The sequence below is a fragment of the Lutra lutra genome, chromosome 13, assembly GCF_902655055.1.
Source record: "Lutra lutra chromosome 13, mLutLut1.2, whole genome shotgun sequence".
Classification (NCBI taxonomy): Eukaryota; Metazoa; Chordata; class Mammalia; order Carnivora; family Mustelidae; genus Lutra; species Lutra lutra.
In genome coordinates, this window is record NC_062290.1 from 21,213,012 (window position 1) to 21,240,409 (window position 27,398).

Genomic DNA, 27,398 nt, shown 5'->3' on the forward strand with positions numbered 1-27,398 from the left:
CCATATATATGTCATATATACATATGTCAAATCATTGTGTGTATACCTTAACTTACACAATGCTATTGTCAATTATAGCTCACTAAAATTGGAAAAAATAAGCCTTCCTCTCTGCAGTTTAACTGTCATTTGTTACTTCCTAGGACTGTCCTTTTATTTATCTCTGATGGCTAGAGATACAGCTTGCTGTCTTCAATATAGTGTATTTTGGGAAAATAGATTGTTGACTGTTTTAGAATTATGTATTAAGGAAGAATATCTCCAGATAGACTTAGAGAACAAGGACTGCCTTTTAATTTGAGGGAGTTTTGTCTGTGTATTGGTTTTCTTATTGGCGAATCCATATTGATGATGTAATCATCATAACAGGATATTAAAACGGGACTCTTTACATCTCAGTTTCAGATATATAACCAACAACATAGTTGCCAAGAAATTTAATATTCCAAAGTAAGGGGCTAGGTTACAATGAAAACAGATTTTGTAATTTTTTTTTCTTTTAAGCTGAAGAGACTGAAAGAGAAGTTACAATTTGAGGAGAGAATTTTCTTTGATGAAAGTTGTCAGTGAGGAAGGGGAGAGAATTTCTTTATTAGTATTTTAGATCTGGTAGAGATGTTCTGATACCAGTACCACGGAACATGGGGGACTCACACTGGAAAAAGGTGAAGGGCAAGAAGATGTCTGAAACAAGCCGTACAAACAAAGCGGAATATTACAGTTAAGAAGTCATTGCACTTCTTTCTACTGGCCAAAGTTGTGTTTCAGGGGGATATTATGCTACTGAGGCACCTTGGGTTTATACTAAATCTTGCACAAGTGGACCACCTAAAGAGGTGAGTAGCAGACATAGCCTGATGGCATATAAATGGCTGCTCAGAGCTGAGGCAGGAGTCTTCAAACAATCTGCATTAGAGCAACTGAAGTTCAGTGATTTTCAATTGTAGTAGTTTTTTATTGTTGCTATAACAAATTACCACAGATTTCATATCTTAAAACAACACAAAGTTATTCTCGTGCAGTTTTACAAGTCAGAAGTCTAAAATCAAGGTATGATCGGGTAATCTGTTTCTTTGCCTTTTCTAGCTCCTAGAGGCCACCCTAGTGAAGCTGTGGCTCCTTCCTGAATTTCCAAAGTCAAATCTCTTTCTGCCCCTTTTCTTCCACTGGTATATTGCCTTCTGTGTCTTGGACCCTCCTGTCTCCTCCTTTTATAAGAACCCTTGTGAGGACATTGAACTCATATGGATAACCCAGAATTAGCTCCCTATTTCAAGATTCTTAATCACATTTCCAAAGTCCTTTTTACCATGTAGAGTAATGTATTCACAGGTTTTGGGGATTAGGACATGGATATCTTGGGGGAGGTGTGCTATTCTTCTGTGTACCTTAACAGTGAGGGAAGGTAGCCAAAGAACCCACCAAAGTACTGGGAGAGTCAGAATCAACTTTAAACAGTGCCAGGCTAAGAGAATCTTGGCACCAGCTCAAAAGAGTAAAATTCATGAAGACATTTTTTTTCTGCTGCTTACTGCCCCTACTTCTCTTTCCTTGACCCAAAGGATAAGAAACTTCTGTTGGCAAGCTGGGGAGGAGGAGAGAAATACAGGCTAGGGAAACAGAGAAGAGTGAATCATTTTATCCTACTGTCCTATTGTGAAATTCCCACCTAGAACCATGTTGAATTGAGGGAGAAGGGAAGCTTTTACTTTGAGTAAAGTTCAAAGTTGATTTGTTATTGTGGAAGGGACATTACAGTTGGTGACTCAAAATTACTAGAGGATATTATTATTATTACTATCATCTAAGAGTGACCAGACAAATTATGCCCAGGCCTCATCTAAAGATGATAACACATTGGATCCGCAAAGTAGATTTGAATAGGCAGTGCCAGTGGGATGGAGGTGGAGAATTACTTATTGAACTTTGAAGGTTATGCTTCTTCAATATAATGGTTATATGATATAATCCCAACTTGTATTGTTTTATGCTCATGAACAAAACAGACAACTGAAAGATGACAAAGGTGATCATGTAATTGGACAGTTAAGAAGACATTACCATGAACTAGAGTTTGATGTTTTAATTCCCGGACTTTCCAAGACTAAGAAATGGTTTAAATGACAGGAAAAAAGAAAGAAGTGAACATAGAAACTATAGAGAAGTAATTGCTGACAGTGCAAACATAGAAAAAACTAAAGTGGCAAGATATGGAAGCACTGATAGCCATATAAAGTGACAGTGAAGTAGAAATTGCCATTGGGGAAAAGAGGAGAACATTTTTATTAATAAAAACAGAAATATAGTTTGGGGGCCTTTAGTGAAAGGGCACACTTAAAAACCCTTCTGATAATAAGGTCATATAACAAAAGAATGTCAGTTAAAGAACTCTCTCTTTTGACTGTTCCATGAAGAACCACTTGTCCCTTCGTACCTCAATTATCTCTGAAATTTTCATTGTTCTACAACATAATACTACATTGATGTTCATGATGTCTTCTTGACCTCATAAAAAAGAAAGGGTTTCTTTTTTAAGTATACCATTTTCTATTGCTAGAACATGAATAACACATTTTAGAAGGATTGCCATTAAAAAATTCACATAAAAGAACTGCAGTAACCAACCAACAATATGGCACTTAATGATCCACCTCCCCTGGAATTCTTGCTCTCTCTGAATCAGGGTTTGCTTTGGGTGCCAGTAGAATAAAGTGGAAATCATGATACATGATATTGGAAGCTAAATGGGATTACAGTTTATTCCTTGGTCTCTCACTTTTTCTGGGGAAAGTCAGCTAGCTACCATGCCATGAAAATATTCAGGTAGCCCTGTGGAGAGGCCCATATAGAGAGGAACTGTGTGTGGTTCCCATCTAATAACCAGGACCAGTTTTCCAAGCTGCATTTGAAAGATCCCCATTGGAAATGGACCCCCTAGCTCCAGTCAATTGCTCTGATAATTGCAGCCCTACTCAATATCTAACTGCAGCCTCATACTAGACCTTGAGACAGAACCACCAACTAGGTCACTATGGAATCCTTACCCACAGAACTGTGAGAGATTATAAATGGTGGTTGTTGTTTAAAAACCACTATATTATGATAATAATTTGTTACATAGCAATAAATAATAATATATTCACCCTTAAAAAAGAAAGTCCAGAAATCAACACAATCAAGTAGCTTTGGAAACACATGTGCATAGATAAATTCATCAGCAACTGAATATGCTCTCTTCTGGTTGAAATTATTATAAACTCTAGAGGTTTACTTGTGTCCTTATCCTAACTCTGGGACTGAGTGGCTGCTGCTTGATGTAGAGCACATTTTAAAACTATTTTGAGCCTTTTTTTTAATTTATGAAATGGGTTAATAATATCTACCTAACAGTTTGTTGGGAGGATTAAATATGCCACAAGTCTTAAAGTCTTTGGCATGACATAAAAGTCATCAGAAAATGTTTCTTTATTCTTTATTTTCCTAAAGCTTTTAGATTGATGAAGTCTTGGTTATAAAGACTGCACACTGAGTAAAATAATTTACAGTATTGATTTTTTAAAAAATTCTAGAGGATAATTTAACAGCCAATAGCTTTAGTTTTCTCAATACATCTGAACAGTGCTTTTGGGTGAGATAGATTGGTCATGTCTTCACAGTGCTCTTGGTTGCCAAATTCTATTTATTAAACCAATTGCTATTTGGAATGCTATGTGGATTTAGAAGAAAAATTCATATTAATTGCAAGGATTGAGAAAAAATTTTCTCAATGTAGCTTCAAATATTTGGAGGAGTATTACAAAAGAGTAGAAAACAGTCACTAATAAAATGATATGTTCTATTTTGAAACACAGTAGTTTGATTAAAGGAAAGCAGGGAGGGAGGGGAAGACAAAGCTGAGCTGAAATCTCTCCAAATCCACGGCAGATGTGGTCTAAGGATTTAGAGAGCTTTATAATTAAAATCTTTAGCCTGCTGCAGAGATTAGATATTCCCCTGCAGTTTTTCACTGTTACTAGAGAATCTCTCTAAATTTGTCCTCACCTTTGTTTTGCAGCATACATTACCAAAAATACATAAATAAATAAATAAAAAGTATACTTCCAAATAGTTAGCAAGCAGTAGGGTCTCTGTTCACTCAGCCTGTACTTCCTCAATCTTTGTATCCGCAAATGTCCTGGAGTTGTTTTGAGTGTTTTAGTTCCAGTTTAGGCTCCAGAGGATTTAGATTTGGCCAAACTGAAGTGAGAAAACCTCTCTTGCCTAAGCCAGGATTTGCCCTGTTGGGTCCTCCTGAATTTGGAATCTACATGTATTCTGCCATGTTTTCTGGCATCATTCAACCTATCTGAGGTTATCCCCATGATTGTGTTCAACTTGTAGCCTCAACAGACCAAGAATATGAAGACCACCTGCAACTCATGTAATCTGAACTTGCCCGAAATTGGAGACTTTTAAGCCACCAAACTAAGAGAGAATCCAAAGGCTAGACCGAATTTATGCAATGTATTTTATCCCTAACAATTTACATCTGCTACCTCCTGCATGGATTCACCTTTATATTCTAAATAATTACACCTCTGCTCTTTCCATATCACATCTAGAAGTCCTGAGAGTTGGTAATGCATATTATATACTTATACATGTTAAATATGTAACATATCATATATTTTTATATAATGTATATGACTATTTTATATAAATATTTTTAATGTAAATATATATACATTCATAGATATTTAAGTATTAAGATTAAAAGAAAATTCCAAACTGGCACTGTTCAATATGGCAGCCTCTAGCCATATGTAAATTAAATTACATTAAAAATTTGAGCCCTAGGGGCGCCTGGGTGGCTCAGTGGGTTAAAGCCTCTGCCTTCGGCTCAGGTCATGATCCCAGGGTCCTGGGATTGATCCCCGCATCGGGCTCTCTGCTCGGCAGGGAGCCTGCTTCCTCCTCTCTCTCTGCCTGCCTCTCTGCCTAGTTGTGATTTCTCTCTGTCAAATAAATAAAATATTTAAAAAAAAAAATTTGAGCCCTAAATTGTACTAGTCTTACTTTAGACGCTTGGAAGTGGAATTCATGGAAAGTGGCATATTTAGAACATTTCTGTCATTACAGAAAGTTCTGTTAGATGGCTCTGTTCTTAAAAAACAAAAAAGAAACAAACAAAAACATGGTTCTGTTCTAGACCCTTGAAGCTGCTCTGAAAAAATACTGACTCTTTAGCCTGTAGTCCATGCCTCCTTTAGGAGACAGATAATGGCATTGACGCTTTCAACAAAGTATTCTTACGACAAGGGTGGTTTAGACAGTAATTGATAGAAAAAATACAAAGGGAATGGGGGCGGGGAGGAGGAAGGAAGGAAGGAAGGAGGAAACTTTTTATGTGTTTGGGCCTTTCTCACACATAGTGTGAGATTAAATTTTAATGGTAAACCCTGGGACTAAGTTTGTTTGAATCCAAGTAAAATACTCCCTCCTCTATATATTTGGCATCCTTCTTTGGGATAACTTAACTAAATGTTCTACTGAATTGGTCTGTCAGGCTGTGACTGTATAACCATAACATTGTCTTATTGGAGAAAACCAAACCAGAACAAAACAAATAGTCATTCTCCTTGCCAGGTTACATTTTTGTGACTGTGCCAAGTGCAGTGACCTGTTATTACTACTTACAGAATGTTAATTAAGATAGCCCATGGATTCAACACAATTTTTCACACTCCTTATGTTCATGTAGACTTGACTTAAAAGTTTATTTCTCTAACTGGACATTTCTCTATAAGACTGTAACTCTAAAATAATATTACTACTGCATATTAGTCATAGGAGTATGATATGATTTTGTGTAAATCATGATGAATGAACAGCCCAGGGAAATTTTTCCTTCAAGTTTCCCCTGATAAGCATGGCCTGAGCCTCATAGGTATAGAGCAAACAATTTTTTATGAACTGGACATTATGATAAATTTCCTTTATGTTAGCTTTTATACGTGTGTAATTATTCCACAGTCTTAATACACTTGAGGTTAAGGATCTGTTTACAGAACTTGAGACAAGGTTAGAGGACATAAACTTGCAGAGTCAAACAAAATGTGCTGTGTGATGTTTGTAATATGCAAAAGAGAACATAAGAAGAAAAGAATTTTTTTTTTAAACATTGCTTCTTAAAACATAGAGAATGACTTTGTGAGGCATATGTTCCTGAGGTGTGTTAGGTCTGAAAAGATTTTGGTGATGGTGAAGACTACTTTCTAGTGTACTCTCTTTCATTCTTTTTAAAATATTTTTTTTCTGAATCCTTTATTCTTTAATTAATCTCTCTTCCTCTGTCAAAAGAGGACAACTTTTTCACTTTCCATAATAGGTGCCCCAAACCTTTTCACTTTTGTGTCCCAGTAATGGACATTGCCTCAAGCTCTGGATCTTTAGGCTTCTCCAGTCAGAAAAAACTTTTATCCATCTCAGAAAACTAATCATTTGTTTAAAAAATGACCCCTTCCAAATGATGCTTAATGTTAACATTTGTCTTCAACTCCAGTTAATGAGAATTTCAGGTATGGTAGAAAATTGTTGGGATCTTTCTTGCCTTGAGTGTGATACTGGGCTGCCTATTCATTATTATTGTCTTATTGATAAATAACTCACATACCATAACTTCATCCTTTTAAAGTGTAAGATTTGATGATTTTTTAGGGTATTCACAAAGGTTTAAAACCATCACTACTATCTAATTCTGGAACATTCAGTCACCCTAAAAATAAACATACCCATTAGCATTCTCTCCCTATTCCCCCCCCCCTCATTCCTTAGCAATTACTAATCTACTGTCTATCTCAATGAGTTTAGCAATTCTGGACATTTCATATAAATAGAATCATATACTATGTGCCCTATTGTTGCTGGCTTCTTTCATTTAGTAAGCATACTGTTTCCAAGATTTTCTGTGTTGTAGCATATGTCTGTATTTTATTCTTTTTTATGATTGAATAATATTCCATTATGAAGGCATATCACATTTGTTTCTCTGTTCATTAGTTGGGTTTGTTACTTCTTATTCCCCCACTCTTTAGCTACTATGGATAATGCTGCAATGAACATTTATGTATAATTGTTTGGTAAACATGGTTTATAATTTATGGGGGTATATACATGAGAGTGAAATTGCTGAATAATACAGTAACTCTGTGTTTAACTGTTAAAGAACTGCCCAGTTGTTTTCCAAAGATTATGGTAGTTCCAGTGTATTCATATCTCATCAATACTTCCTATTGTCCTTCTATTTATCTTTTTTTAAATTTTAGCCACATAATGAGTGTGAAGTGGTATCTCATTATGGTTTTAATTGCATTAACCTAATGATGCTAAGCATTTTTTCATGTGCTTATTGATCATTTGTATATTTTCTTTGTAGAAACATTGATTGAAATCTTGACCATTATTATTTTTTTTTCTTTTAAAGATTTATTTATTTATTTGAGAGAAAGAGAGAGAGGTGGGGGTGGGAGAGGGACAGAGGAAGAGGGAAAGTCCTAAGCAGACTCCGTGCTCAGTGTGGAGCCTGATGGAGAGCTCACCCTCAAATCGCACAACACTGAGATCACAGCCTGAGCCAAAACCAAGAGTTGGTGCTTAACCAAATCTGCCACTCAGGGCCCCTCTTATGACCATTCTTTTTTTTTTTTTTTTTAGGATTTTTATTTATTTATTTGACAGAGAGAGATCACAAGTAGACAAAGAGGCAGGCAGAGAGAGAGGAGGAAGCAGGCTTCCTGCTGAGCAGAGAGCCCGATGTGGGGCTCGATCCCAGGACCCTGGGATCATGACCTGAGCCGAAGGCAGAGGCTTTAACCCACTGAGCCACCCAGGCACCCCTTTTATGACCATTCTTAAATTGGTTTTGTTTTTTTGGTTTTGGGTTTTTTTTTATGTTTAAGTTCTTTTTTTTTTTTTTCTTTTTTTTCCCCCTAGAGATAGAGAAAATATGTGTAAGTACATGTGTGGGTGTGCATGAGATCATGACCTCAGCCAAAATCAAGAGTCTGACACTTAACCAACTGAGCCACCCAGACGCCCCTATGTTCTAATAGTTCCTTATGTATTTACCTTCTACCAGATAGATAATTTGCAAATATTTTCTCCCTGCCTGTAGGTTGTCTTTTTACTTTCTTGATGGTAAACTTTGAAGCACAAAAGTTTTTAATTTTGATGAAGTTCGACTAATTTTATATTTTATCTTAACTTCAGGCTTGTGCTTTTGGTGTCTAAGCAACCATTGCTTACCCAAGTTAATGAAGATTTATGCCTAGGTTTTCTATTAAGTTTTTTTTTTTTTTTGTAATTTTGGCTTTTACATTTAGGTCTTTGATTCATTTTGATTTAACTTTTGTATATAGCTTGAGGTTCAACTTTATTCTTTTATATCTGGATATCAAGTGGTCCAGCATCTATAGAGAAGACTTCTCTTTCTCTATTAAAAATTTGCCTTGTCGCCCTTGGCAAAAATTAATTAATAAATTAGGAGTTTATTTTTGAGGTCTCAAATCTATTAATCTATTTCTTTCCTTATGTTAGTACCATATTGTCTTGATCACTGTAGTTTTGTAATAAGTATTGAAATTGGGAAGTGTGAGTCTTTTAACTTTCTTTTTCTTTTTAAAGACCGTTCTGGTTATTCTGAAGCCCTTGTATTTTCATATGAATTTTAGGATCACTATATCAATTTTCTTTTTTTAAAAGAAAAAGCCAGCTTGAAATTTGATACAGATTACTTTGAATCTGAAGATCAACTGGGGAAATATTGCCATTTTAACTATCTTAAGCCTTCAATCTATGAACATAGAACACCTTTTTTTCCCTTAGGTACTCCTTAATTTCTTTCAATAATTTTTGTAGTTTTTAGTGTAAAAGTCTTGCACTTTTAATTAAATTTATTCTTAAATATTTTATCTTTTTTATGCTTTTAAAAGTGGAATTTTTTCTTAATTTCATTTTTGTATTATTCATTGCTACTACATTGCAGTGCAGTTGATACTGTGTATGATCTTGTATCCTGTAATATTGCTAAAATTGTCTTTTAGTTTGAATTAGTTTTTATTAGCACATGTTCATTAACACTATATTTTAATACTGAATTTTTTAAAAAGATTTTATTTATTTATTTGATAGAGAGAGAGAGAGAGAGGGAGAGAGCACAATAGGGGAGCGGCAGGCAGAGGGAGAGGGGGAGGGAGAGGCAGGCTTCCCACTGAGTGGGGAGCCAGATTCAGGGCTCCATCCCAGGACCCTGGGATCATGACCTGAGCCTAAGGCAGACATTTAACCAACTGAATTACCCAGGTGCCCCTTTAACACTGTATTTTTTGTCGAGAGTATTACTGACCTGTTTTAATAGTCATCAATAAGATACTTAAAACCTCATGACTTGGTTAGGTCTATATTTTCTCTACAGTTGGAATGACTAAGCCTTGAGAGGTTAAATTACTTACATTCTCATGTATAATAAGTAGTCAATCCAAATGGTAGCACAGATGTGGATCTCTTTCAGCCACATGTCCTTTCAGTTACCCCTTCATGTGTGTTAGGCCCCAATGATGAAGTAGTTGAAAGGACATAGGACTGAGATGAATTGGGATAGAGTCAGTTTTGCTGGAGTATCTACATTTCTCTGCTAATCTAGAAGTCACATGACAAAATTTCTCTTCCAAAATTTTTCTTCCATTGTTTCTCTGACAATGGCAGAAAGATCATAAATTCTCAAACCTCCAGTTCACCTGATGCCATCGAAACTTGAATCCGTTCAATTTTCTTTGGACTGAGGCACTGGTAAACAAATCGATTTACTGCTTGGAGAGAAAGAGATACAGTTTATAAACATATATGTATATTGTATAAAGATCCTATTTTCAACTCTACTTTGAAATTTATATTGTTCCTTGATTCAATACATGTCTTACCAAAAAAACCATTGACACTTATTAGAAAGGATAAACTCAAACTTTGTCTGTGGATTGTTAGACACTAACTTTCCTAGCAGGGTTTTCTCTAGTCAATATATTTATAACATTATCTTTAACAGCAAAACTTATGGTCTTATTGAAGCTAGGTAATTCTTACTCTTGCTGCAAAACTATAAATATGATTCTGACTTCAATATTTGCTAATAATGATTCCTTATTTATGGATATTAGATTCATGCTTAACACTAAAATTAGTTCAGCTCGAGGCATAAATGGACTACATTTGCTCCTTTTATCTGTCATGCTAATTACTACCAATCTCGATAGACCAGTCAAGCATTCAGATTGCTATTATAATCAGACTAAACATTACATGTGCATGTGTGCATGCGTGCACACACTCTCTCACAGGCTCAACCCAAGAATTGCATTTTTGTTGCACAGTATTACAACTTCACTGAATAATAGTGGAATAACAAAAACTAAGTACATAAAATATTTTTTGTACAAATCTTTAGAATGCTAATTTTTAAATTTATGCTGCATTATTCTGGAACATGTAGATGGTTCTAATATTTCTAGATGAAATTTGACATTTACTGTGACAATAATAAGCCTATTAATGAAGCCCAAGGTGACTGTGTATGATATGGAGTTTCATTCATTCCCATCTTGGCTCCTCCATTTTCTGTGTAACCCTGGGCAAATTTGTTTCATTCTTCGGTGGCTCAAGTTTTACATATGTAAAATTGAAGAAGTAATTGCCATTTATATATTATTTTTTGTGAAAAGATATCATGAGAATTAATGAGATTATTAGTTGGTAGACCTCCAGGCCATTGTCACTGCAAGGATAAGATTATTGGCCTCTAGAGGAAGAGGGATGGGAGGGTTTAGGAGGGAGAGGAAGCATGCTTGATGAAGTGGGAGAGAGATTAGAAATGGAGCCAAGTAATGACATCAGCTTTTAAAAGACCAGAGAAAGGGAATCAGAAAGGCAGAAAGAAGTTCTTCATTTCCTGTTGTTTTAATATGGACCTGTCTTCACTAATGCTGTACCACCCAAGCAGACCAGGGGATACATGTTTCCGCTCTTCTCCACTGTAATGGCCAGTGTCCACTCTCTCCTTCCATCAGTAATCACAGGAGACTGTTAATGTGACTTTGTTATATACTACACTGTGATACCTAAAGACAGATGCTGTATCTTATTTGTCCATAGATCCACAGAATAGAGCACAAGGTCAGGCACTTACTAGTGCTAAGATAAATAAAATAAATAAATAAATAAATGAATAAAGACTGTAGATTTGGATGGTAGGAGATTTTGATATGGTCGAAAGGTGCCATTTTGTTTGGAGAGGAGAAGTGGCTTCCTAGTCTGTAATGAATTTGCTGTGAACAACATTTTTGGCACTCTGAAATGGATGTCAGGAAAGGCTTTAATCTAATATTCATTCGTTCATTTCTTTAATTGCCCAATTGCCAAGCCTTGTTTTCTATGATGACAGAGAAGCAGGAAGAGCTTCCTATTAAGCTGAAATTGATGTTCAAAGTAAAGGTACTCAGCACTAAATCTGAATTAGTAATCAACTAATTAGATCAGTCCATATGCTTGATGGTGATGTTTTAGTTAACATTTTCTTTAATCAGCTAATGATGCAATCCACAAAGCTTGCCTTTTTCACTTTAAACTTCTTAAGTGTGAAGTCTTCTAATCATCTTTTAGCAAAATATATACCTAAAAATGGAGAGAGCTTTTTCAAATTTTTAGATCTAAGCCTAATTTCTATTTTAGTAAAACAACAACAAAAACCCAACAACAAAAAAACCCAACTATCCCCTTTACTCATTTTTCTCTCTTCTTAACGAGATTACAGTTAAACCACTTTTGTTTCCCAGGGACCTAAGCTCAAAAGCAAATGCCTATTCCAAATAATAACAAATGATACCATATGCCAAATTGTCCAGTGTAACATGTCTCCCTGTCATCATGGTGCAGGCAACTCATTCCAAAGTCACTGAAGAGACACCAGAGGTCTCAGTTTTATAGAATTTTAGATGGTTTGCCTGCTCATACGGTTTATAGAGGTGAAAGATTGCAGAGTTGCCTAACTCATGTCTCCAAGCATAAATGGAGACACTGAGAAACAGCTGCAGAGATGCCCAGGCTGCTGGTGGAATGCCCAATGCAGGTTGCTTCCCATGAGGCCATGCTCCTTGCCTGAATTCAACATTACGTTGTTCAGGTATAGGGCTGTGAAATAACTCGATTTCTCCATTCTCTCCTTTTGCCCCTCCTGCTCATTACTCTATTTAATTAACATGCAGTAAAGAGGCCTTTAAGCATTACTTCTACTTTTTTTATAGAGACTCTCAGTTAATTCATATCTAGTGTTAGAGATTTAATACATTTATAAAACAAAAAAGAAATGAAAACAAAGTGATTTAAAAAACATCTGTCATAGCAAACATACTACTGTAAATAATTTCCATAATGTTAAGAGCCAGCGTCCATGTTTATTTAAATGGCAAAAGGCTTCTAATCTATAGAAACATTTAAAAAAACTATAAAAACATTTAACTATGAAATATGGCACATATTTAAGAAAACAAACAAAAAAGCATGGCTTTGGCAACAGAAGAACTTAACCTTTTTTTTTCCTGAGAAAAAATAATCTTACATTGTTTTGTGTAGCTTTGATTTCCCTTTCATGATTCCCAGACCTTTCCTATCCATTTTTTTTAAGAGCATCAGTGCACTCACTGCTGGATAGATATTAAGTTTGCAAAAATATCTGTGCTCATTATGCAAAATTAAGTGCCTTACGTATGAGTGCTTTTGTACAAAAGTTTGTCCTATGTCACTAAATGGAAACTTAGAATGCTTTTCCATGACAATGATATTATAAATCGTACTTAATTTTGTAGGCTAGTTCGTGAAAAGCTGGCTTTTTTTTTTTTTTTTTTTAGTTTGGTAGTTTCATTTCCATAATTTTATTTTTAATTTTTTAATTTTTATTAACATATAATGTATTATTAGCCCCAAGGGTACAGGTCTGTGAATCATCAGGCGTACACACTTCACAGCACTCACCATAGCACATACCCTCCCCAATGTCCATAACCTAACCACCCTCTCCCTACCCCCTTCCCCCGGCAACCCTCAGTTTGTTTTGTGAGATTAAAAGTCTCTTACGGGCCTTCCCGGCGGGCCCCGCGTGGCGCTTGCGCTTTCGGTGACCTTTCCAAGAGATGCTTCAAAGCTTTATTAAAAATGTTTGGATCCCCCTGAAGCCCTACTATACCCAGGTTTACCAAGAGATTTGGGTAGGAATGGGGTTGATGAGTGTCATCGTTTATAAAATCAGGAGTGCTGATAAAAGAAGTAAAGCCTTGAAAGCGTCAAGTCCTGCGCCTGCCCACGGCCATCACTGACCGGCTGTACTTGGAGTGCGCGTGGCATGGAGTGTCCGTCTGGTGTGCGTCTCAGCATGCGGTTAGTGGGGAACATAGAGCCCTGCGCACACTTACAGACATGTTGTGTCCTGTGTGGCGTGAATAAATGTTACTGAGGTGCACCAAAAAAAAAAAAAAAAAAAAAAAAAGTCTCTTACGGTTTGTCTCCCTCCTGATCCCATCTTGTTTCATTTTTTCCATCCCTGTCCCCCAAACCCCCCACTTTAACTCTCAAATTCCTCATATCAGGGAGATCATATGATAATTGTCTTTCTCTAATTGACTTATTTCGCTCAGCATAATACCCTCTAGTTCCATCCACTTCATTGCAAATGGCAAGATTTCATTTATTTTGATGGCTGCATAGTATTCCATTGTATATATATACACCACATCTTCTTTATCCATTCATCTGTTGATGGACATTTAGGTTCTTTCCATAGTTTGGCTATTGTGAGCATTGCTGCTATAAACATTTGGGTGCATGTGCCCCTTTGGATCACTATATTTGTATCTTTAGGGTAAATACCCAGTAGTGTGATTGCTGGGTGGTAGGGTAGCTCTATTTTCAACTTTTGGAGGAACCTCAATGCTGTTTTCCAGAGTGGCTGCACCAGCTTGCATTCCCACCAACAGTGTAGGAGGGTTCCCTTTTCTGCGCAACCTCGCCAGTATCTGTCATTTCCTGACTTGTTAATTTTAGCCATTCTGACTGGTGTGAGGTGGTATCTCACTGTGGTTTTGATTTGTATTTCCCTGATGCTGAGTGATGTGGAGCACTTTTTCATGTGTCTGTTGGAAAGACTGGCTTTTTAATATTCTAGGACAGAACTTAAAAAGCAGAAACACATGTCCTGCGGTGGCAGCAGTGAGGGCAGTGTTGTCCTCCTTTCTCAGAAATTGCAAAATAGCTACATCATCTCTCCCTGAGGGGTTCAGATGTAGAGTATTCCTAGAACAGAAGTTCATAGTTTGTAGTCGGTTCATGTGAGAAAGAAATGATGTGCTAATCTTCTTTATAGTGTTGAACAATAATAATGAATACATACAAATACATATTCACAGACATCCAGTAGAAAATGAAATGCAAAATAATGCCTGTATGCCCCTCCCTGCCAACACAGAAAGAAAACTAAATTCACGCGCCATTTCCTGCATAAGAGAAACAGTCTCGTACAGATCATTTAAATTTTATTTCAACCCTGTCAGGAAGGCATTATTATGTCCAGTTCACAAATGAGAAAACTGAGCACAGCAGGCCCAGCTATTTGTCTCCAGTGTCTCAGCCTCTAGGTAGACGAACTCGGATTCAAACTCTACTCGACTCCTCTACCCGAGATTGGTCTTTTGCCAACCTAAATGGCCCCTATCAAACTCAGTCTGGGAGCAAAGAGGTTCAAGGATACATTTTCAAACAAAAGCCAAGCTAAGCATTCTGAAAGCCTCTCCTTGCATAGATTTAAGTGTCCCTAGCAACAACAACAATAAAAAAGAAAAAAAAAAAAGGAAAGAAAGCAACTTTAAATGATAATTGCATTAATTCCTCAGAGGACATAAACAGAATTTTAAAAACCACATAATTAAAGATATCAGTATCACTATCTGGCCCAGGTTTCAGATCTAACCACCAAAGTGGAGCTAAAACCAATTTATCCATTCTCCAAAGCAGAGGCTCCCAGCCAATAATGTCTCAAAGGAATGGAACAAATATTCAATTTAAGCATAAACACCATAGTTTTCAGATAGTGGTGCTGATGTGGTTCCTTAAAAAAAATTACATGTGGAATAATTTACATTTCCCTTTTTGAAAAATGACAGTTATTTTGTAACTTTAATGTTTACTTAACTTATACTAAAAGAAATTTCAAGGGTCTGCAAATGAATTTAATACTTGACAATATGCTACATTACAGCTGCATTTTTTGTGCCAGCACACCTGTTTTCTGTCACTCTGATGCATATTGTTTCAATGTTTATAAGTTCAGAGGATAAATGTACATCTGTAAAACTATTGCTTCCTTTAAACCTTAAATTATGGTGTGCCTGAAATTATCATTGTGCTACACCAAGTTCAAGTCCAGAAAAAATAGACATTTATTCGAGTTATTACTTCTTACCTTTTATCAGTATCTGGATTCAGAACTCATTGACTTCCTTATTTTGTAAGTGCTGTATTCAGTGTTGAGAGTTATTCTCTAGGCCCTGTTTCTTAATCTTACAATAAAAAAGGAGAAAAGAACCCAGAAGGTGAATTTATTGATAAAAACACCAATATCTTACTAATTCCATGAAAAAAATAAGAGGAAGTGTTTACTTTTTCCTAAAGAAGATGCTATTTCAAACATTAGAATATTTTAAAATGTATTAATAATAATGAACAGTTTTACATGTACCTAGAGATTTTACTAATGTGCATACTTGTGGGAACTGAGAAATAAAAAAAGTAAAAAATATTTAGGAATTAATTGAACTGTGAAAAAAAAAGCATTTAAAATTATTTCTGGAATTTGCACGTTGTTTTATCTCATTCACTGCATACATTTACAAACCATGACATACTAAAGTGGGACAGGGACAGTGTTCCCTGAGAAATAGGAAACAGCTTTTTCTTTTCTTTTCTTTTCTTTTTTTTTTTTTTGAGAGGGGGAAAGGGCAGTGGGAGGGGAAGAGAGAGTGAGGGGTAATCTTAACCAGTCTCCATGTCTAGCATGGAGCCCTGATGGGGCTTAATCTCACGACCCTGAGATCATGACCTGAGCTGAAGTCAAGGGTCACTGCTTAACCAGGCGCCCCAGGAAACAGCTTTTTCAAAGTACTTCATTTTAAATCTATTCTGTACATTTTATATATTATCATAGATGCAGTGAAAATACCTTTACTTTGGCATCAGACAGTCCCAGATTTGAACTCTTGTTCCACCGTTTAGTGGCTGGGAGTTGCTGAGCAGTTTTTATAAATAATTCAAGCATTTGTCTCTCTTGTCTATAAATAGACAATAGCGTCTATTCTGCAGACTACTGTGAGGATTAAAAGAATTAAGGCATATAGAAATCACACTATCTGGCAACACGGTAAGCACCAAGGAAATATTAACTCTCTTACTTTATACTCTTGTTCCCACTCTATCCTTTATTTGGTATTGTACTTGGGGTTAATTCATGTTGTTGTTAATGACACAAACCTCATAAACATGACTATCATTCTATATTTGGGTTGAAAGGGACCATAGGCTTTATTTAGTACAACCCCTCCATACAAAGAACTGTAGGAATTACCTAGACCAACTCTTGTTGGGCTTTGCATTCTTTGAAGTACTAGTGAAATTTTTGAGTCAAGGTGAGACAGGCCAGACAAGAACCTTTCCAAGACATAGATCAAGAACCTTTCCAAGAAATAAGGGCTGCTAAAACATCACTAGGTTCCAACTCATTCAATTTCCTACACATGACTACTTGCGTAACTGGGAAAAATGTAAACTCGAGTCCCCGTGTTTATTTTTTATTGCTGTGCAACGAATGCTCACAAACTTAGCAGCTTGAAACAATACTAATTTGTTATCTTGTACTGTCTGTAAGTGACAAGTCTAGACATGGTATGTCTAGGCTCTTTGCTCAGAGTCTCACTGGGCTAAAATCACAATGGAAGCTGGGGCTATCATCTCATCTAGAGCCCAGGGTTCTCTTCCAAGATCACTGGTGTTGGCAGAATTTAATTCCTTGCAGTTTAGGATTGAAGACCCATGTTCTTGTGGGCTGTCAGCTGGAGACCACTCTCAGCTCCTAGACACTAGCTGCAGTTCCTTGCCATGTGGTCGCAGTTAAGACAGTTCACAGTATGGATATTCCTTAATTCTGTGTGAGCCTGAACATACCTCTTTGACTTCCTCTTCTGTGGCCAGCCAGACAAAATGCTCTACTTTTAAAGGACTCACCTGGTTAGATCAGACTCATCTAGCATAGTCTCCCTTTGCCATCCGGGAGCAATACCTTAGCATGCTAATAAGCACAGATTCATGAGGATTATACAGGGCATGTACACCAGGAAATCGGGGGGCCCTCATAAGATCCTGGCTACTATACTCTTCCAGCAAAGGGAACAGTAAATTAAAGAGGAAAAGAAAGAAACAAAGGTCTTTGCCAGCACTGACATATCTTGGGTGGGTATTCTGACCACAGGCATGTTTAAGTTGCAGAAGTCCCCAATACCCATCCCAGGAGCCCAAAGAAACTCAGTTACTCCCTTAATGTCACAAAATAAATGCCTAAGTAAATAATATTTAAAGATTACTTATTTGAAGGTTCACTAAATTCTTACCCTACTCTGTCTGCATATCCATATTTGTCTTTCAAATACTTTCAAATCATTATTATGATATTTTCTTCTTTCAAAGTTCTGCTATGGATATAACCCACCATTGACAAAGAGATGGTTTTTAGCCCTGGGATAGTGGAGAGATGCTACTTAAAATATATTTGGCTATATGAAGAGTTTTCATTTCATTAATTGTTAATATGTAAATAGAAATAATCACATTTTAGGACCTAGGAGATGTTATGTTGTTATTAGAGATAAAGTCCAAAGAGAGAGAGATGTTAAGGAACTTTCTCACGGCCACAGGTTAACATGGTCAAGATCGGTCTAGGAGGGGTGTGCGTGACTCAAGGCAGCTCAGCCAGTCCACAGATGCAGAATTTACTCCATGCTGCCCAGACATCAGATCTCTGGAACACTGCTCATTTCAGGGTTCACGTGCTCACCACAGTTTAGCATTTTAATGGGCACCAGTAGGCTCGCACTGCAGTGGAAAGGCCTTATTGGGACTATAGTCAGGGGTTGCCAGGAAATGCTGCACTGGCAAATGGTTAGTTGAATGAAGGCTTCACTTGGAGATTACTGATTTAGAGGGTTTTGTTTTTTGTTTTGTTTTGTTTTGTTTTGTTTTGTTTTTAAATGACTCCCTACAATCAGCAGATTCTCCTTCCTTTTATTTTCTTCTCTAAGTCAGTGAAGCAGGAGATTCCTCTTCTCCACAATTCCTACCAGGGAATGAATTAAACAAATTAAAAGATGGCAATAATTTGAATGACTAATGTTTAGAGGAAGTGATTTGCAGGTACTGATTCCTTGGAACCAGAGAAGAAAATGTGAGGGGGAAACTTTAAAGCTTTGTCACATCAAGAACCTTCAGTTGTCGTATGTATTCTGTGCCTATGGGATAGTAGATGGAAGACAGTCCTACAGACGTGCACTCCCTATAGGAGTAGTGAAGTGTGCTTACAAGGTAGCAATGTGGTCCTTATTAGAACATTCTGTTCGCCGACTTCTTGGGGAAATTTAGGGGTAGGCTTTAAACTACACTATTTTGTCATGTTATGGCAGCTTGAAATTTGAAGACTGGCAAGAATCAGGAGAGAGGAAGCAGGAATACATATGTGATAGAAATGGAAATGCAGGGATGGAGGAATATTTATTCATGGTTAGTAGGAAAATGGAAGAGCTACTTGGTAAGGATTCCTCAACGTGGAACATGAGAGAAAGTAAAGGAATGGAGAGAGGTAACCAGTCTGAACCAAAAACATCACCTTCTGGAGCTTTTTGATGAATATTATGACTTATGGGCACTTATTAAAATATTTTGTCTGGGTAGCTCTCGATCAAGATACTTTTATTAGATTCTCAGAGTTCGTGCAGTAGCCCCATTCTGCTATCTGTCACTAGTTTGGTATTTGATGGCCTTAGAAGAAATATAAAACTATGTTCTTTCCTTTTATCTGAGAATGAATAGTAGGGCATTTTAGACAGAGATTATATTTTCATGTTAATGTCATGGATATAAAAACTTTCAAAAAGGAATCAGCTCCAAAGAATCCACTTATCTTCTATTTGCCTACAAGAAGCTCTATGTATCAAGATAGAGCTCTACCTAAAATAGATATGGCCATTTTAAAGAAAATATAAAATGCCTTCATGTTCTGAGCATAAAGAGACTTAAAAGGATCTTCATGATCTCAGCAGAGAGAGGGAGCTGGCCAAATTGAGTTACAGAAAGATAGACAATACACTCAGGAGCTTTAGATGGATTAAATTCACAACACCCAATAAATTACATCTTCAGGAGAAGAGCGAGGGTCAATGAGCTCTCTAAGAACATTCCAAGTACACATTTTCATACTCATATTCTCACCATAGATACATCTAAAGTTGAAACTTAAGTTTTGCTCCACCATTTTTTGATGAATCATGCCTATGAAATGCAGAAAGCAGTCAGCCCCTGTGGTCACCTTTTTACATTGGAATGTCTACCAATCACTCTTTTCCTCTGACTCACTTTAGCATTTTCAATTTATATTGTTACTTTTTCATTTACTGATTAGTTGCTATGCATTTGGGGGGATCATCTTAGATTGTCCAAAATTTAATTCTAACAGTCTTAAACTTAAGAATTTGGTATATAATAGCACCCAATCTACTACACAGAGTCAATATAAAACCAAAATACAGTGAACAGGCTGAGTTTCAGTTGGAAAGCTATCCAAAACTTGGATAAGAATATCCAGTCATTTCTCTTAAAATGTGGAGCCCTATCTACTTCACTCAGTGAAAACTCCTAGACTCTTCAGTATAGCCATGTTTGAACAACTTCTTGGACCAGTTTTTGTGGCCAAAATAAAACACTTAGAATTGATCTAGTCATGTTTTTTTTACTACCTAAAACTTAAATTTTAAAAATCTGATTTTTTTTTACAGTTTTAAGAATGGCAGGAGAACCTACTGAATGTCAGAACAATATCCTTCTGAACATTAAATTTTTTTTTCTCTTCCTTTTTTCCTATAACATTTCTCTAAACACATTTCTATATTATGAGTCAGTTCCCTGAATAATGCTAATCGGCTATTTCATTAAAACTTCCAACTCTACTTCCTCATGAAGAGCTCAACCTGCAAAGCTAACATCAGAAACCAGCATCTCTCTCAGTGTTGACAATAATATTAGTATGAAACATCTTTCTGTACTCTCATTTCTTTCCTGCATGTAGTATAAAGCCTATCATCAACTCAGCCTCTAAGTAAACATAGCAATATGTGGTCTCAACATGGGAGCCATTCGTCGCTTTGAAGACCATGTCAATTATTGCTTAACTCTTCAAAACTGGCTCTACCTCCCAACAGTCACCAGCAACACATTTCCTCAGCAATGATACTTTTATGTAATGTGAAGGTTTAAAAAAAAGCCTGCTGTTCTCATCTATTCATATGTATTAGATCTCTTTCAAACTTGTATTCATATCCAAAAGATATAAAGAACATACACAATTTAATATCAAAAACCCAAATTACCCAATTAAAAATTGGGCAGAGGATGTGAATAGAGATTTTTCCAAAGAAGGCGTACAGATGGTCAGCAGGCATAGGAGATGCTCAACATCACTAAGCATCAGGCAGCACATCCATACCACAGTGAGATATCACCTCGCCACTGTCAGAATGGCTAATATCAAAAAGGCAAAAAAATAACAAGTATTGGTGAGAATGTGGAGAAAAGGGAACCCTGGGACACTGTAGCTGGCAATAGAAATTGGTGGAGCCACTATGGAAAACAGTATCAAAGTTCCTCAAAAAGTTACAGAAAGAGCTGCCATATGATCAGCAATTCCACTTCTGGGTATTTTTTTTTATTAACATATAATATATTGGGGCACCTGGGTGGCTCAGTAGGTTAAGCCTCTGCCTTCAGTTCAGGTCGTAGTCTCAGGGTCCTGGGATCGAGCCCTGCATCGGGCTCTCTGCTCAGTGGGGAGCCTGCTTGCCCCTCTCTCTCTGCCTGCCTCTCTACCTTCTTGTGATCTCTGTCAAATAAGCAAATAAAATCTTAAAAAAAAAACATGCAATGTATTATTTGCCCCAGTGGTATAGGTATGTGAATCATTAGGCTTACTCAATTCACAGCATTCACCATAGCACATACCCTCCCCAATGTCTATCACTCCACCACCCTATCCCTACCCCCACCCCCCCAGCACCCCTCAGTTTGTTTCCTGAGATTAAGAGTCTCTTATGGTTTCTCTCCTTCCTGATCCTATCCACTTCTGGGTATTTATCCAAAGAAATGAAAACACTAATCTGAAGGATACATGTATGCTTATTTTCATTGCAGCATTATTTATAATAGCCAATATATGGAAGCAACCTCAACCTATGTGTCCATTCATAGATGAATGGATAAAGAAGATGTGGTATATGCATGCGCGCACGCACACACACACAGAAACACAATGTGGAATATTATGCAGCCATAAAAAACTTGCCATTTGCAACAACGTGGATGGACCTAGAGGGTATTACAGTAAGTGGAATAAGCCAGAGAAAGAAAGATACATGCCATATGATTTCACTTATATGTGCAACCCAAAAATCAAAACAAATGAACAAATAAAACCAAACAAAAACAGACTTATAGATGGGAAACAAACAGTTGGTTACCAGGGAGAGAGGGGTTGGAAGACAGGCATAATAGGTGAAGGGTATAGGAAAAAAAACCCCACAAAACTTCACATCCATGCTTGCTTGAGCACACCCAGCTAAGTCTAAATTATATTGTTACTTTATAATAGTTTTAGGTGTATTAGGACACTATTATCTCTGAATAGATAATGACCGTTATGTGCAAAAGAGGTAGAGTTTTAACCTGTTTTTTTTTAATTTTTAATTTTTCTATTTTTTTAAAAAGATTTTATTATTTGAGACAGCATTAGTGAGGACAGGGGGTGGGGAGGAGCAGAGGCAGAGGGAGAAGCAGGCTTCCTGCTGAGCAAGGAGCCCGATGCAGGGCTCAACCGCAGGACACTGAGATCATGACCTGATCTGAAGGTAGATGCTCAACGACTGAGCCACCCAGGCACCTTTTTTTTTTTTTTTTTTTTTTTTTGTTAAAGTCACCCTAGGTTAAGAACCACTCTGAACTTAGCTGAAATATAGCAACCTGTCTCTACTACAGAAACCTACTTGGCATTATTATTGCTATTTGTGATCTCCCTTTTGCACATGTTTGGCCAAATTACTTCTCTTCCTTACTGGCTTTCAGTGATGCTTTGCCCTGAGCTATGTTTTTCCCCAAGAAAGTGATTATTGCTTGCCACTGTACCAGCTACTTATCTCTCACATACATGTGCCCAAATCCCCGTTTTTGTTTTTGTTTTTGTTTTTGTTTTTATACATCCTACCACTTAACACCTGAAGATAATGGAACAAAGATGAGGTTGTGCTTTGCTTTGTTGGACTAATCCAGAATAGCCCAACAATACTCTCTAACCTGGAATATATTAGTCCAGTCAGAAATAGTTGAGTTCAGGGGCGCCTGGGTGGCTCAGTGGGTTAAGCCACTGCCTTCGGCTCAGGTCATGATCTCGGGGTCCTGGGATCGAGTCCCACATCGGGCTCTCTGCTCGACAGGGAGCCTGCTTCCCTCTCTCTCTCTCTCTGCCTGCATCTCTGTCTACTTGTGATCTCTCTCTGTCAAATAAATAATAAATAAAATCTAAAAAAAAAAAAATAGTAGAGTTCAGCTTGAGAATTCTTTCTTACTGATAGTCATGAGACCTAACATTTAATGTCCCATAGTGAGTTGGGGAGCACTCCAGGGTGGGCAGGCCATAGTATCTCTCTCTCTCTCTCTCTTTTTAATTTTTATTTTATTTATTTTTAAAATTTCTTTTCAGTGTTCCAGAATTCACTGTTTACATACCACACCCAGTGCTCCATGCAATACGTGCCCTCCATAATACCCACCACCAGGTTCACCCAATCTCCCACCCCCCTCCCCTCCAAAACCCTCAGATTGTCTTTCAGAGAAGGGAGTTGGGGGAAATCGGAGAGGGAGACAAACCACGAGGCCATAGTACCTCTCAACCACCATTCAACCCATACTCCCTTGCTTACTGCTACTCTCTACCAAACAATATTTCAAGGCCAATATTTTAGAATGAGGATGTTACTCTCTGAGCCAGGCCCATGGAGAACATATCTCGTTTTCCACTTGCTTTTCACAACAGCTTTGAAGCTGGGGAAATGTTCCCCAGCCCAGCAGGTGCCCTCAGTTCCTGCCTTAATCTCATTGGTTACCCAGTGGTCCTCTGTACTGGCCCCATCTTGCGGGAGAGCTGCCTGCCTCAGATCCAAGCCATATCACCACATCTTCTTTTTCTTCTTCTTCTAAGATTTTTTTTTTTTGAAGATTTTATTTATTTGTGAGTGAGTGAGAGAAAGAGAGAGTGTACAAGCAAGCAAGCAAGAGGAGTGGCAGGTAGAGGGAGAAGCAGGCTTCCTGCTGAGCAGGGAGTTCCTTGCAGGCCTTGACCCTGAGATCATGACCTGAGCCGAAGGTACTTAACCAACTGAGCCACCCAGGCACCCTCCAAGTCCCATTTTCAACATCGTTGCCTTGTCTTTTGAATTATTTTCTTATACTCTGTCCTTATACAATAACCCATCATCATTCCATGCCTGTAACTTTAGCATGGTTTTCTATATATTTATTTTTAAGGTGGATTGACTGAAATTACTAAGAGGAAGAAGCACATAGCTTATATTTGAAAAAATTACTTTTGTAATAACATCATCCAAAGTATTTATAAATGACTGAACAAATTTCCAAGATCACAAGGCCTCTGTGATGAAATTCACTGTGAACATTATTTGGGCATTACATTGAATAGAGAGGACATTTGGTAAAACTATAACATCAAAGTATCTGTTATTTATAATTTTAAGCTTTCCTTTTCCATAATAGCAGAGCTTTGGTTTAGAATTTTCCTACAAAATTTTACCTTTGCTCTGATCTACCTTTTTATAAGCTTATGCCAAACACTGAAACCTAAAATTTCTCAAACACAACTTGCAATAGCAAACAATATTTACATGAGCAGCCATACTTTCTGCTGCAAGCAAATGAATAGACACCAAGCATGTTGCCATTTAGTATCCATGATGAAGTTTTAATAAATGATCCTAGATGATAAAGCTGCAATTTTAGCTCAACAGAATATGTCTAACGGTTATGCTTCTCTGCAGTAACTGAAACTGTACAAATATTGATAGATCATCTGTATGGAAAATATTCTGGAGTATTTTTTAGGATTAAAAGGATGAAATTTGGGCTGAGATTTTGGTAACTCTGTCTAGATGAGTGTCCTCTTTATATTTATGAGTGAAGCGGGAGGTAAAGAAATTTTGCATGTAGTCTTTCCTAACTTGGTTAACTTTCAGTACTGAAGATCTTTGACCAACAGGCTAAATTCTGTCAAGGCTGTTTTAAACTGACAAGGAGAGCATGGCCCCAAAGTGTTAGTGAATCTGCAATTATTCTTGAAGGCCTAGTACAAGAATTGAACATACAGGACTCATTTTACCAAACTTGAGTCATTTATATATTACTGTCCTTCTTTGTCAATTTTTTTTGTTTGTATTTACTTGATATTTTTAAATAATTCACATTTTGATTATATTTATTTTGTAAGGAAACTTGATCATTTTCATGAATGGAAAACCAGTAACCCTGTACCATAATGAGAAAGTGACTATAAACCAAACTTAATGGAAACAGAACAATGTTACTAAATTTTTGCTGGATAATGATGCTTAACAAAGCTCATAGCCTGAAGTGCATCTCTGTTTGTTACAAGGAAGAAAACAAGTTTTAGAGAGCTGTTTAAGACATACTGACACTGAACTGAGACTTTCCTTCTTGGAGTAATCAAGATGAAATGATAATTGGAAAATACTTGTCTAACATGTAATTTAATATTAGTCAAAATTATCTCCACCGGTAAGAGTGCCACACTATAAGATAATAAGAAACACTTACTTTGGCTGTTGCCATTATGTGTAATAATAATTCAACTCTAATGGCTCAATCAAATAGGTGTTTTTATTTGTTGTCACATCCATCAAAATCTGGAGGTAGAGTGTAGAGACGGGACAGGTGCCTGAGAAAGTCATCAAAAGCTTCCTTCCAGCTCCATGGTCATCACCTTAGCCTTGCAACTGTCCTCTACAGAGAAAGACAAGTAAAAGGCAAAAAACGTAAAGAGCAGCCAGACAAGTTTTTTTTTTCTTTCTTTTTAAAGGTTTATTAATTTGACACAGAGAGAGCATGTACAAGCAGGCAAAATAGCAGGTAGAGGGAGAGGCAGAAGCATTCTCCCTGCTGAGCAGGGAACTTCATGTGGGGCTTGATCCCATCATGACCTGAGCTGAAGGCAGATGCTTGACTGAGCCACCCATGCACCCCCAAGTCTTTCTTTTAATATGAAAAAATATATAACTTCTTAACAGCAAATTTCCATCTCGTTGGTCAGAACACAAGAGCTTTTGCAGTTAAGGTTTTTCCTGCACATTTGCTCTCTGAACAAAACTCGGGTCCTACTAATAAAGGGACAAAGCAGTATCTGGCAATGACCACACCAGACTTGTCTCCTTGCATGCACAGATTATTATCGTTGATACATTTTACTGTTTAGAGAAATTCGTACCAGTTATTACCCAGAGTAGCAGAACAATATCATCACTGGGAACTATTAGTGACACTACACTGCAGTGGCTGGGTGCCATCATACAAGAATGGATCTATTTAGACGGCAATGTAAGCTACCAAGAAACCCAAGTTTAATATGCCCTGGATATCTCACACCTTAGTTTATCGCTACCACAATCAGGTCAGTAGTCGTAGCCTACTGTCGTAGCATAGCCCTGTTCTCTTCCTTTTCTGACTCTCTCAGAATGATAGCTACATTATCATTATAAGCACACATAACAATTCTGTCTAAAATGTATCAGTAGTATCAGCAAAAGTGGAATATGTTTTGTTACTCTTACTAAACGTACATCTTAGTAAATGTCTTAGTTCTTTATAGTGTTGTTTTGTTTATTCAGACATAGCCACCATATACCTATATACATATATGACACATATATACAAATGTTTATAATACATATATTTATTTGATACACACACATATATAGGGGCAGCTACTTATTTTCCTTAAATATACACATACATTTACATATACGTTTATAAACTTGAGGAAATATTTCCTCAAGTTTATAAATATATTTCTCCCCTGATGCTTTGTGGTCATTCATCTTAACTGCATTCTGGGATCATCTGCTTACATGAGTGATTTATCTCACTCAAATGCACAGAACAATATCTCCTCCAAAGCAGTTTGAGTACCTTAGAAAAAAAGAAAATACAATTGAGAGAAATTGTGGTTCCCACGAGTCTAACGTTTTAGAAACCTCTCTTATGTTTCCATTTTTCTGCAAAATCTAAGGCTTAATGTGAATAATCATTGTGGTTACATTTTATCCAGAGAGATTACATATCTGTCAAGATACAAACTCCCCAAGTCTACTGTAGTAGAATGAAATGCAGCAGAAAAACAATTTATTTGATAAATCAAGACTTCTCATTTTTGTTTAAACTAACCAGAACATTTATGTAGAAGTGAGGTTTAAAAATTTCAGTTTTCCTGACACATGCCTTAGATCTTTGTTAGTCTATATCTGACTTAATGTTAATAATAGCTAATATTTTTATTATGCTTGAGAGATTCAAAAGTATTTAGCCTTACATAAGCTTATTTGATTCTATTTTTTATAAAGTAGGTGGAAAATATATTATTATTTATATTTTATAAATGAAATTGAAAGTGTTTAAATGTCAGGTATAGAGCCTGTGTTTGGTTCTTTGGCTCAATAATTTGCCAGGCTATTGGGAAACATTTCCTTGTCCTTAATAAAAAGCAGCCTGAACTGTTACATTTTTATATAAACTATATATATATATATATATTTATATATATACACTCATGCATATCCAGCATGAAGACAAGCACCTCTCTTTGTTAACTTGGGAGATAAGGTTTGAAAGATTTAAGTCCAGTAAGAGGAGGAGCAAAAATTATTTATTTTTTTCCTTCATGG

General features: G+C 36.8%; 1 protein-coding gene across 1 annotated transcript; it reads left to right on the top strand.

The window, feature by feature from the left end:
• Nucleotides 1–13,188: 13,188 nt before the first annotated feature.
• Nucleotides 13,189–13,540, top strand: LOC125083517 (ATP synthase subunit ATP5MJ, mitochondrial). The gene has a single exon (XM_047700198.1). The coding sequence runs from the start codon at nucleotides 13,215–13,217 to the stop codon at nucleotides 13,395–13,397; it is 183 nt and encodes a 60-aa protein (XP_047556154.1). The 5' UTR covers nucleotides 13,189–13,214; the 3' UTR covers nucleotides 13,398–13,540.
• The last annotated feature ends 13,858 nt before the right edge of the window (nucleotides 13,541–27,398 follow it).